Source organism: Anopheles bellator, chromosome 2, assembly GCF_943735745.2.
Source record: "Anopheles bellator chromosome 2, idAnoBellAS_SP24_06.2, whole genome shotgun sequence".
Lineage (NCBI taxonomy): Eukaryota > Metazoa > Arthropoda > Insecta > Diptera > Culicidae > Anopheles > Anopheles bellator.
In genome coordinates, this window is record NC_071286.1 from 27,699,567 (window position 1) to 27,713,389 (window position 13,823).

A 13,823-nucleotide genomic window follows, 5' to 3' on the forward strand; every position below is an offset into this window, starting at 1 on the left:
GCACTGATTCTTTACTCTACGGCCACGCTCCATCCCAGGGTCTCCGGGTCCGGGTGGTGGTGCCAACATTGGCAACATAATGGGAAAAGCAAACGAATTCGGACACGAAACCGGATCCGGCAGGGTCGACGAAATGGCCTTCACATCGGGGAAAACTAAGCGAAGTTCCTCTGCACGCGAAATTGTCTTCCGATATCGCGGCGCGCAAAATAAACAATCCTTCGGTCACCTTTGACTTATCTTATCAGATGGGGCCGGCGATAATGATTGACAGCTGCGCGCCACCTTCGTTTGGCGATGATACGACAAATTGATAAACCGCAAAACAAAACCGCTGGCGAATCGAGCCGCCTGAACGTGATCGGGAACCGAGAATCGATACGGTGCGTCACGCTGCTCGCTGTGGCCCATGCTCACTTCCGTAATGGATATGGCCTGGAAATGGAAACATTTTAGTTGGAAATTTATCGCGCTGACCTTCGGACAACCCTCAGATCCCAAAAACACACTGTTTCTCACTTCCCCACGAAAAACATCTCACGCGGGCGCGATAATGTGGCGCTATCTGGGTGTGCCCGGTCAATATGCGATTGGTCTGGGGCAGCCACACACTAATCGTAAACGAGCGGCAAACAGTGGCTTAGTGGCCGTGCCACGGAACGGGGAAATTTTATGATAGATAAACCCGACCCGGCCGACCCAGGCCAGCAAGTGCCGCCCAGGATACGATGAGTCACCGATCGAAAACCGCAACTGAACTTGCTGAATAATTTCCCCTTTTGCGCCAGAACCGTGGCAGAGCCGTAGCCGTAGCTGAACGTTTTCCGTAGCCGTATTCGGTTTCGGTCTGATTTGAAGATTTTCGAAAAGAGGGTGAGAAAATCGATGCAAACAGCCATCGAAGGAGAGAAAGCTCAAGGAACCGCTCGGCGCATGACAGATTTTGGCGGTGAGCGCAACGTCCAACGTGTCCCTGTGCGAATGCTGCCCAAAGCCAAAGTTGCAACCGATTGCAACGACACGTCACTGAACTGCAGCGAAGATTTGCCTATTATTTTCGCGTTTCAAATTAGTTTGAAAGTTTCATGTTTTGGTTCGACTCCGTTGGCTTTAGGAAATATACACTGCCGGCCACATCATCATCGCCAGGGCGAGCGAGGTTCCGAAATGGTGCCTTTATGTTCCTTTCATCGATTTCCATTCCCATACCGGAACATCAAAGCAACCCACTCGGTCGGGCCCATTTCTTTCGCTGCGCCTCTCTCGAGCATGCTTGGTTTCCATGGTTTTGGCGCTTGGGGATGGTCCTTTTTTTGGAGGCTACAATTTAACATGCGTGGAAGGGTGGTGAGAGGCTAACGAAACAAATAATTAAACGATGAAAATTGATTCCCATATGTTGAAGTTTGTTTCATTTTACTTTCCTCCATCGCCGGCGGTATTACGAAATTACGTGCGTTCGTGTGTGTTAGAGAGAGAGAGAGAGAGAGAGAGGTGTGCAAAATGATCGAGGCAAACCGAACAACAACAACAAAATCTCGCCCCTCGTGGGGTATGGTTTTTTTCTTCACCAGGCCCCCACAGCTCAATCGTCCATGCAGCAGAAGAACATATTTGTTACGCATGAAAACACGCATAAACAGCTCTGACGAGCGTCAATGCTTCGGGGAGCCAATAAGCCGATGCACTGTGGCGGGTGCCCACAGGTTGGGCGGTAGGGGCCATTGGCCACCTGCGAATCGCCGGCGGACGGTGAAAGTGCTGTCCAAAAGTTGGATCATTTTGTGGCCACCGGAGAACGCCGAAGGGAATGACGTGAACAAGCTCCAACCGTCCTTGAAAACCGCGGAGAGGCCTCCAAACGGGAGGGTCCCCGGCCGGCAATGCGGAATGGCATTGTAACTCTCGATGCTTGTGGAGTGTGCAGTGTCAATGGTTAGCGCAAAAGCTCAATGGCTTGCTAGGAGGTGGCGCATTCCAGCGCAGCTTGAACCACTTTCCCAATATCCCAGCCCACTTCACCCATTTAGCTGCCCATTTAAGATATTGCCGCCAGTGTCCATCGCTCGCACCCCAATGTCCACTTTTATCAGCCAAAATGGGGCTTCACAAAAATTGATAACTTTCAAACAAGCGCGCGGCGCGCTGGTTAGTGACCAATCGACCATGTTGTAAAGTGTTGTTGGCGATCGTCGCAAATCGATAATGGGCACCAAAATGTGGCCACGGTTATGGGCGATGTCACCGGGCAACATAGCATTTATTTTTTTATCTACCTTCACAACAACATTCGACGAAACTACGGGAAGTACTGCGCGTGAATACTACGTTCGAGTTTCGTTGTTTTCCTCCGCTTGGGGTGCTCTCATCTGGCCTTCCACCGAAGTCATTTAATTGGGAATTGAAACATTAAAAGTTCCACCAACCTAATCGGGGGACGAAATGTAAAACATAGCGTTGTGCGTTGGCAATGGAATGCTGGCTCTGTTACCTCAGCCTCTACTTCCCTTTAGAAAATTGGATCAAAATCTGTTCTGCCATCAGCGAGAGAGAGAGAAAATGAGAGTGTAAGCAGGACCGACCGAAGAGAAAGCCGCACGAGTGAGCGAGAAGCAAAAACGGGGTCAGTCACAACGCCGGAGGGATGAGTTTGTACGAAATAATGACATATTTGCATTTGAATGAACTGCAACAAACGACGTCCCATCTCCGATACGGGGAGATGGCACGTTGTTGCCGGGTTTTTCTCACGAAACGAGGCTTCCGAACACAGAAAAAAGCAATAGGGGAAATCGGACTAGTGCGGCGACCGAAAGAGAGAGAGGGAGAGAGTGAGCGACGGAGCCATATATTCAAACACGGTGTGCCCGTCCGACGGTAATTAAGTTTAGAAAATAATAATAATAAAATTAGTGAAAGCCACCCGTCGGAGCCAGCAGCGTCGTCAGGTTGGTGAAAAGTGACACGACGACGACAGACAGCGACAGCAAACGATGGAAGAAAACGCAAACCCGAGTGCAAACAAAACTCAAAGGCAAATAATGTTTACGGCGCAATGGCCGGCTACCTGTGTGCCTGTGTGTGTCGATCGAAAGTTTCATTTATTAAACGCAACCAAAATTAATCAAACCCTGCCCCGCCGGCTTGTCTAATCTGATCTGTAACATAAAATTTCCATCTTTCGCTTCGCTGCAGTGCTAACAGTTTTGTTGATGTTGCCTTCCCAAAGCTCTTGTGATCGGTGAAGCGCAGAAAACCAAAACCAAAGTGGAAGTGGGCCTTCTGCCGAAGACGGTCACTACTTGAGCCGACTGGCCGGGACGAAGGACGAAACGTGTCACCAGCGCTAACAGCATGATGGCCGATACGCCCACTAACACCGGCAGCCACGCGAATGCAGTCTCGCAGCAGGCCTCGGCCACAGACCCGACCGTCATCCCGCAGTGGAAGAAGGAGCTGATCCAGCGGCGCAAGAACCTTGCCAAGACGATCGGTGCCGTCGCGACACAGGTGCACGATTCGGCCTCGACGGTGGCCGCGGCCATCTCGGCCGCCTCATCGCCGGTCCTAGCCCATCCGCGCACCCCAACCGGCGGCGTTGGAGCGTTCCCCGTCGGCAGCCCGTTCTATGCCGGTGTCGCAACGAAAGGTAACCAAGCATTAAACCCCGTGTTCACGTAGCCAACAAATCATCTGTCTGGTGATCGTGAGCGATGTAAATATGTTATGTACAGCCACCCGAAACTCCAGCCTACACCCCTTACCTCTATCGTGCACGGTCCTTTGTTGTATGGTTTTATGTGTAGTAAATTCTAGTTCCATAATCGCACTAGTGACTAGTGGTGGTTGGATGCCACCTTGCTGGTCCGCCGTTTTCACGCCCCTGACAGCGTCGCAATCTCAAGTTCGATAACGATAGCCATTCGAGTGAGCGTAATTCCTTTACAACAACGTGGCCCCGTTTGGCCGTTCATGAAATGTTCCGCGGTCAACTATTGAAATGGTGAACTGGTTCTGATTCTGATTATCCTTGGGGGTTTGTCTCAAAAACAAGAATGCAACTGTTTTTTTTGCTACTCATCTAATACAATCCGGTGCTGGTTCGGTTTCTGGTTTTGCAACTTTCGCTTGACCTTTCATCGGCGTTTGTCAACCGGACAGCAAGATGAGTCAGATGCTAGCAGCTCGGTTCACGTTGCCCCGTGCGCAACCAAACATGGCGCAAATCGGCCCGGAGTTGTGCCGATTTCGTCGATCGATTGATCCCTCCCGACACAACGACACTGGCGGCTACAGGAGCTCCGGCTTGCGTCGTGATAAGATTGGGGCTCCCTCCATCTGCTCGATGCCGGTGCGACTACCAGCGTCCTAGTCCTAGGGCTCAACATGCGCGATTACCTTATCAGCGCGCGGCTGCTACTCGAACTCTAACAATGTGCAAACACACAACACACAACGACACTATGTTAATTCGGGTGGTCTTCACCACACCTGCAGCCGAGCTTAATTGGTACACGACTTAATGTCGTTCAACTAACCAATAGTCATTTCGGTACTTGAGCTATTAATTAGTTTGCTATCAATCATTTCATCGGTGTCGCCAACAAACCAAACCTTTTTCCACACACTTCAGACCCTCGGGCAATGCCGATGCCCAGAGCTCGAAACCGATCGATATCGAGCTATGTGGATAGTGCTTCTTTTTTTTACTTTAAAGACACTCGGGCACACACACCATAACCTGTTATCCGATTTGTTTCACTTTACTTTAGCGCTCCAATCCCGCTCCAACGTGGCGTGCGCTGACCTTCGCGCGTGCGAAACTTCAACCTTTCTCCTCCATCAAGACGTCAGCTTGGCGTAGCATAAAACATAAAAAAAAGTGGCCCAACGCGCGACACCGCGATGAGCCCCAAATGCCAAATGCACCATCTTCTGGCGGGGGGCCAACTAAAGTTCGGAGAATGGTAATTGATTATACATTTTGCAATTTGTTTTTGCGCAAACCATCAGCCGGGCACATCAGTGGAGAATGTACGTCAAGTGGACTAATAGACGAGGCACACTTCTGAAAAAAGGGACGCTCGTGCCCAAAAAGAGGCTCTCGCCGCGGGAGTGTTATGGCGGAGTGTGTGTTTGATGAAAAATTCATTAGCCCCATTTTGCTAACTCTGCCAGCGTGTGGTAGCAGCAGCGAGGAGCCTTACTAATTAAGAATGGGGTTTCCCGAAGATAAAAAAATGACAAACTATGAAATGATGCCGGACAAATGGAAAATTAGTCCTTTGAACTTTACACGATCGGCTTCGCAGTGAAGCAAATCGCACTCAATTTGTACTCCGCAAGCAATGAAGTCGTCCGCAAGCGAGGCGGGTACTCGATATTTCTCGGGTTTTTATTGTTGTCCGTGCCAAGACATCTTTTTACCGGTTTGGCTTGGCGAAGATCGTGTCCACAACTGCGGGATCAAGCATCGCTCGATAACGGTGGGACGAAGTGTTACGAAAAATCCATTAGATCCGCCCGCGTGGCTTGGTACTTGCGCAGGCCAACGCACCGGCGGCCGAATTGCATTGAGTTTGTCTCTTTGTGTTGCTAATTTTTTCCCAACGTTTTCGCTTTACGCCGATCGGTCGATCGGATTGGAAACGGGATTCGTAGCCGCCAAAGTTTAATCGACCACACGGGGCTGACCAAGCTTTCGTCGCCGCGTATTTTTGGCGAGCTCAGCGAGTTTGTTTTTTGTTTGGAAAAGTACTAAAACCGCTTCGGTTACTCTGGCTGCGCTCGAGGTACGCCGCGCAGCACGCGAAAGCTAATACTCCGCGGCGAGAAACGGAAAGCGGGCGCGCTTCTTCCAGCTTGGCGATTGCACGGACAAATGCAAATAGCAGCTTAGCGCTGCCGTGCTGAGTGGACCTTTTTTTTTATTCGTTCCAGAAGCCAGTCCAAAACACCGAAAATTCCAGTGAAAAAGGCTTGAAAAAAGAAAGAGAGAGAAGCCGAGAGGGCGCGAGAGTGTTGTGTTTGGCCTCCGATGGGTTTTATATGCAAATGAAGAGACACGAGGTGACGATTTTTACCAGAGTGGGACCAGTGTTTTGGTTTTTTGGTTCCCTCGTCCAAACTGGCCCAAAACTTAGCGCAATCATCGAAAAAGCGCCACAAACGGGCTTCGAAAAACGACAAAGATTTGGTCTTTTGGTGTTTGAGTTTTTTATTTCGATTCAATTGGTGATGGCCTAATTTTACGCTGGGACACACTCTAACGGACGGTCGAAATCGATTTCGGATTCCCTGCCACCGGGAAAGAAGCGTTACAGAAGATAGTTTTATAGCAAACGAAACGTACGCCGAGCATCCTCGCAAATGGGGTGCTCAAAATGGTGCGGTAAAAGTCGAGCGTTGAGCGTTTTTTAAATGCTCGGTTTGAAATAATAGCCTCGATCGTGCGCGATTAAACGCTTTTGTGTGCGTTTTTTCTTCTTAATCATTGCTTAAATATGCTTACCCGCACTCGGTTGATGTTTTGTCTCTTTCGAACAATTTCAAAACAATGGATGGGACGTATTTTCTTTTGAAGAGATACGGAATAATAGATCGATTCGTGTGTGTTGGAACTGCATTGCATTACTTCGATACAACAGACACGGCCCCACAGCCTCGTGGTTAGAATAGATCACCGGCCATTTTGTGAGTTACAACCAAACTGATCAAATGATTTTAATCAAAACCAGAAGGCGGAAGAATCATGTGGGAAGGGTTCCTTAACTCCCGGCATATAGCACCGGCCGTTTGTTCCATTTCGACACGGTAGGAATGAAATATTTCTCAAGTCGAACACGGTCACGGAGAAAGGTTCTCCCAGTTCATCGGTCAGACAGCGCGGCGAACCTTCGCCGAGATAGCCTCGCTTTGGTGGGTTTATTTATTTACATTTTATTATGCTGCTATCTGTCTTTCCTCTCCGGGTCGCCACCGCCCTCTTCTAAGGCCCCGGTTGGCACCTGGCACACGCGAGCATAGCAAGCCCACCGGTCCAACCAGCGGGAATGCTAGTCCGAGAACCGGCCGAGGTCCGAGAGAGCGGACGGTTTCACTGCCTCTTCCTGATTATCTCTTCCTACCTTCGACTGTGGCCTGACGGTGCCTTCGACCGTGTCCAGAACGGGTTTTCCATAAAAACGAATACGCCCAAATGCGTTCCAATATCGAGGAAACCCAGATCCCTGACACTAGGCCGTTGGCTTGATGAGTGAGAGTATTTCCCCGTTTTTTTTTCCCTGACCAATTCGGTTCTTCGACCAATGTTGTGATTCCCACCAACAACGACCTTTTCGGGGACAGATTTGGTAAAAAAGGGATCGATCAAGGCACCGAATGAAACTACTTCCTACATAGTAATGCCCATTATCGCACGGGGGAAATGACACTAATTATCCTAATGATCATCACTGACGACGACGCATCAATGAACTTCTCAAGAAGCGCTTTGGCCTAATCTTCGACGGGCGCGTGTGCAATGAACTCCGCGTGCAGCAGCGGTACTTTGATTTATGTGTTTTTTATGCTCTCTTCTCTCTCTTCCCGCCGGGGCGTGTGCGCCTTTGCGCAATCCACTTTTCTTGGGACTGCTTGACTGCTTCGGCACAAAGCAGCGACGATGATGGCAGAGACAAAAGCATTCTCACTTCTCACTTCATTTCCCGAGTTTTACGATCGTGCCGGCTTACCAATACCAGCTTGACGGAAAACACGATCATGCTGCTGATCGTTGCTATAAACCCAACCCTTGTGGTGGTACTCCTATTTTTCCTAAACGCTACCAAAGTATTTTGTAGATGCTGGCTGGCTTTAATGATCCCTCTCTGAAGGATAGTTTTTTACTGTTCCTGTGCTTCGTATTCAGTTATTCATTCGATAATATACCGAATTAAGTTCGAAAATAATGCGATTCGTTCTGATTTTTAAATGATGAAAGTAACACACATTTTTGGACAGAGGTAGAGCTCCAAGAATCTATTGGTTTATTTTAAAAAAATACAAGAAGTGCCGACAAATTAATTTCCATCGAACTGCTGAGATTGCGACGCTCGCCATAAAAATAAACAGAACGGTTGTGGTTGGTGTCTCGGGTGGTTTGCTCGTTTTATAGCATCGTAGGTGGATTGCGTTGCGCGTTTTGTTTGTTAACAGTTCATTCTCCCTTCTTTCTCTTTCTCTCTCCTTTGTTCATTCTGTGCATATCCGGTATGCTGGTATCGTTTGTATGTGTGTCCCCACTGCTGCACAATGCTCCTTAACATCAACAACATCCGCGGCGGTTTGTGTTTATGTTGTGTATTTAATGGGTTTGCACACTAATACCTTCATCACCTTACGCGTGTGTGTATGTAAACGATCATATGTTCATTCCTCATCACTCGCGGTGAATGGCCTATGTTGCACCTGCAGTCGAATCCACCACCACATCAACAATTGGCGCAGACACAGTGCGGCCCACTGAACAGCAACACCTGCCGCTAAATCAGCCGCTGGCTTCGTCGACGGACGAAGCTTTGGAGTGTTTGGAAAAGGAACACCCTTTTCCCTGCCTCAGCAACGAGCAGCCCGAAGACGGTGGTAGGTTGAAGATCGGCGACACTAACAGCACCACTGACAGCACGCTGACAGCACTGACGACAAGCGTTTGGAATTGCAAACAATGCCTTACTATGTTGTGTGTTGTTGATTGGTACACTCTCCGTGGTCGTGGCACTTACCGAGTTCAATCCGTCTTCTTCCAGCTACATCGCCAACGGCCGCCGGGTTCACCGCGACGACGGCGGTAGGTGTTCACGCGCCGAATGAACAGCCGACCGATCACCAACACTATCCACCGTATCAGCACCCGTATCAACAGCGCAACGGCGTTGGCGTTGGTGTTGGTGGCCGCGCACCCGAATCCGTAGTAGTGTCGTCGGCCGCCACCGGAGGACTGGCGCTCGGGTCGCACGGCTCGGTCGCGGCCAACGGAGTTCAGTCAAATTCCAATGCGGGAGCGGAACACAACGGTGGAAGTAGTAGTAGTGTCGCTGCTGCCGCCACTACAGCATCGCGTACCGTGAGCGTCGAGCAGCAACAGTCGCCGCAACAGCCGCCGCATCAGCCCATCGGCAGCAGCAGCAGCAGCAAGCCTCCGTTTCTCGTCAGCGGCTCGGCAGCACTTTCCAACGGGCAGCAGCAGCAACAGCAGGGGCTACTGAGGGACGGCGTCGCAGCCAGGAAGATGGTCGCAGCCACGGCCACCGAGGAGATCATCGTCTACGAGAAGAGCGTGATCAGCGAGGTCGACGGGGAGGAGCTTGGCGGCGGAGGCGGTGTCGGTGGTGGCCAGTTCGGGCTCGGTGATGCCGGCGAGGAGCTAAAGTACGGCCCGGGGATCGTGTCGCGGCTGCGCTGCCGCTATCTGAGCCTGGCCCTGCGCCAGTCGGTCGCCAAGCAGCGCCCATCGCTGAATAGCATGCGCCGCGCGACCAGCCTCAACAATCTGCTGGACGAGGAGAGCGAGGACCTGAGCGAGCGCGAACAGTCGATCGGCAGCGAAGGCTGCGGTGGAGGAGGTGCCGGCGGGCCAGGCGGGGCACACGGTGGTCAGCAGCAGCAGAAGAAGTACCACACGCAGAGCTATCACCACACCCAGCAGCAGCAGCAGCAGCATCTCTACGCAAACGGCAACAACCATCATAACCATCTGATCCACCAGCAGCCGCCTCACCATCCGCAGCAGCCGCTCGGGCCAACGGTAGTTCTGCAGCCACCAGCGGGGGGCTATCAGAAGAAGCAACCGTGGCACTACAACCAGCCCGCTTCGGAGGAGCAACAGACGGTGGCGGCGGTGGTCAGTAAGGCGGCGGCACCGTTTCTGCGCGGAGTGCAAAACAGTTATACGCGCGCGAGCCGTCAGGTGGAGAAGAAGAACGACTACAATCGCTACACCAAGCACCACCGGGGGGGCAGCGGCGGCGCAGACTCGGTGCTGCTGAAGCGTGCCCGCTCAGTCGAGGCCCTGGTGCGCTACGATCACAAGGCCTGGGAGCGGGACGTCACCGGGACGACGAGGACATCGACGGCGGCGGCGGCGGCGTTGGCCACGGCCACACCAGCAACACCACCGGTCGTCCCGTCGTCCGTCGTCGAGACGGACAGCAATGTGATCATCTTGGACGAGATCGCTCCGACGGCTCCAGCGACGACGACGACCACGGCAGCGACGCCGAACGGAGGCACGATCGCCGGCGAGCAGCATCATCACAACGGAAGCAACGGTATTTCTTCGAGCGCGGCCCCAATCCTCGGCACCTCGCCGACGATGATGATGAACGGTGGCGGTGGCGGCGGCGGCGGTGGTGGGCGCATGGCGGTCGATCTGCTGGTCAGCAGCGATTGCGTGACGATCGAGGAGAAGATTATCAATGGGCGCGAGAAGGGCGATCCGAAGCCGAAGCGGCTGACCTCGTTTATCGATGCCGACGAGCGGCCCCCGCCGGACGTGGTCAAGCAGACGATGAAGATCTTCGAGGCGAACGCGAACCGACGCGGCCCCGCGTCCCAACGGATTCCGGTGGCGACGGCGGCGGTGCCGTCGCCAGCGGGGGGCGAGGTAGCAACGAAGGTGGCCAGCTACCGATCGATCATCATCGCCACACCGCCGGTGCTGCCGGCCGGGGCCGGAATCACCGAGAAGCCGCCCATCACACACCCGAAGCCACCGCTCAGCCCGAAAAAGCCAAACATTAAGCCGCGCACCGCTAGTCCGAAGCATCAGCAGCAGGTCCCGCCGATCGTCGTCGTCTCGCCCCAGGCAGTTACGGCGAAGCCACCGCCAACTCCGAAATCGCTCGAAGCGGTCAACAATCTGAAGAACGCCGCCGGCACGCTGCGAAACGGTGGATCCGCACCGGCTAACCAGCTAACTCATCCGGTCGGTACAGAGCCGCTTCCGCTTGCCGTGACCCCTCCGTCGCCACCGGCACGCAGTAAACATGTGTCACAGCAGCCGCCACTCAGCAACATCAACAACACGCCCGTAAGCAACGGCGGCGCTGGTGTTGGTGCCAAGAGTGCTGTGGCGGCCCAAGAAGGCGGCTTTATCTCGCACGAAGCAGTCGCGACCCGCGAACCCGAACCTGCGCGAAAACCGAACAACGGCGGCGGTGGCGGTGATCACCACCACAACGACTACGAGAACGGCGGCAGCAGCATCGGCGGCGGTGGTGGCCAGAACCAACACACGCACGTCGTTAGCTCCAGTACGGCACCGCCGCCACCGCCGTCGACGACGACCCCCTTGGTCCGCCCGTTGTCGTCGCCTTCGCCGCCATCGTCGGGCGGCATTTGCGATTCGCCTTCCCTGCAGCAGCTCACGAACCCGCTCACCAGTCTGCATCTGGCGACCTCTACGCCGACAGGAGCACCGAGCAGTAACGGTGCCGCGGGCACGCACGGCACGGAACGGAACAGCAACGGAACGTCCCCGACGACGACGACGGTTGGCGATCGCCGTAACCTTGAGTACGTGACGAGCGAGGAGGACGACGACGACGAGGACGGCGGCGGCAGCGAAGGGCGCCGCACGGAGTACACGGTCAATCCGAGCGAATCGAGCGAAGAGGACATCGCTGTCGTCCTGGGCGGTGGTGGTGGAGGGGCGAAGGACGTTCGTGACGGCACCGGTGGCTATCGATCGCAAGTGCCGCTGAGCAACAGCGAAAACGACGCCGACGACGACGAGGACGACGAGGAGGAGGACGAGGAGGAGGTAGGGGAGCAGGATCGATCGGTTCGGAAGGTATCGCGCACTGCGATGGAGAACATTGGCCGGGCCGGCACCACGACGCAGTTCCGGTTTAATGGAGCGACCAAATCGTACCTTCCGGGCGGCACCGGGGGCGGCACGGTAAGTGGCAAAGCCCCCGCCCCACCGATTCCGATTGCTCGCGAGAGCCTGCTGAACGCTAAGCCTGGGGCGGCGCCGGCCAACGAGGTCACCGGAGTGTCAACCGGAAGTGGCGGTGCTCGTGGTGGTGGTGGAGCGAGTGCTGGTTCGAACGCCTCAAAAAGTGACGTCGTCGGTGGTGGTGGTAGTATCGGTGTGGATGCTGCTCCCGGTGGCAGTAGTGGTGGTGGTGGTAGTGGTGTGGTTCGGGCGCCCGAAGCGCCACTGACCCGGCGGGAGATCGAGAAGAATCAAATCAATCGCGAGCGAAGTGGCGAGCCCGGTGCTGCCACAAACAACAACAACAGCAACAACGGTGGTGTGCATAATAATAATAGCAATAGTGGCAATGGCAAGATGAAGATGATGATGATGACGGGCGGTGCTGGTGCTGGTGGTGCGAGTGTGGAGAAGTCGAAAGCGGCCACCACCGAACCACCGCGGCTCGGTGGTGGCAGTGGCAGTGCGGTGACCGACAACAGTACGTCCTCCTTCGTGGCCAAATGGGGTACGGCCGCCGGCCAGTCTCCCCAGACGGCGGTGGCGCCAGCTGCGACGGCGGCGGCGGCGACGACGACGCCCGCGATCCGAAAGAAACCGAAACCTCCGCCAAGCCAGCAGCAGGAGGCCAGCAACACGATGGTGTTCAACTTTAGCGACCGCAAGGACGTCCCGGATTACATCGAAAACGATGGTGTCATCATCCGGCCACGCCCGAGAGAGCTACCGAAGGTGAGTGTGACTCATAGCGTTCCGCTTCCGCCCGAACCCGGGCCTTACCCCACAGATAAAGTGCGCATTTAGATTACACATCGGTCGGGCTTACTGTGGACTTCTCCAGCGCAAAGCGGTCGTGCGTGCGTGCGCGTGTATATGAGTTGCAAATGATACTGATGCGTGTGTGGGTAGCGTTAACTGTGGAAACTTTAGACCCGATGTTCTCCGCGATATTCAGGACCCGCGATAACGAACTAACTTCTGTTGTGCGATTGGCCTGAGATAACTCTAACACAGGTTGGGACAATCTGATGTCTGGCTTGGGTGAGGTTCGTTAGCGAAATTCCAAAAACGGTTTCCGTCCTCACTACCATAAGACGGGAGGGACGTTAGTTGAAAAAAGGCAGTTACATTTGTAGGTTGAAGTCTCGAACCTTATGTTGCCGTTTATTCAATGCTCTGATGTAACATAGTCATTATTGTCAGATTTTATTGAAGCAGTAACAAACCCTTTTTTTGTTATTTATCGCCTTTTTCGGCCGTATGTTTATTAAAATAGATTTCACGGACGGAAGCATTTGTCTACTTCTCGAGGCAGTTCTTGGAATTGGTTAATGGTACTTTAACGAACCTGTACTAGAGTGATCTTAGTCTGAACCGGCAGAGCCGATGAATAATGTATTGATCCAGTTGTCCTCCCTGGGTCTGGTGTTTACTGTGCCTGGGCTCTTCGGTTATCGTTCACCGCGCCAGACCGCCTTTATCTTATCGACTCCAAGAAATCTCGTTTCGCGTCGCGCTTTTGACAACCCTCTGACAGCAGACCATGGCGATTGGGAATAATGTTGGGTAAAATCCAACAACAAAAAACCGGGAAGGGTTAATGGAAGCTATCAATTTGGGTGTAAACAGCAGGCCCCCACCCCTTTGGGTTGATAAATCCGTTTGTGGCCAGGCGTAAAGTGAATCACTGGCGGGGGCCCTCGCAAGGTCAGCCCAGGAATAACCCCGATCTTCGGTGAGAGTTCCCCTAAAACGCAAGAAGTGTTGGGCATTAACACTCCCGAAACAGCAACACAAGAGAGCCAATCACCACCACCAGCAGCGTGTGTAGAGGCCAGTTAATTGC

At 53.4% G+C, this 13,823-nt stretch overlaps 1 protein-coding gene across 1 annotated transcript in view; it reads left to right on the forward strand.

Annotated features, from left to right (window-relative positions):
- The first annotated feature begins 3,354 nt into the window (after nt 1-3,354).
- The window catches only part of LOC131207291 (uncharacterized), a 47,491-nt gene continuing 37,022 nt past the window's right edge, over nt 3,355-13,823 (forward strand). Inside the window, exons 1-2 of the mRNA XM_058199903.1 lie at nt 3,355-3,649; nt 8,787-12,709. Of these exons, the coding sequence (XP_058055886.1) occupies nt 3,355-3,649; nt 8,787-12,709 (4,218 nt within the window). The remainder of the gene's footprint in view (nt 3,650-8,786; nt 12,710-13,823) is intronic.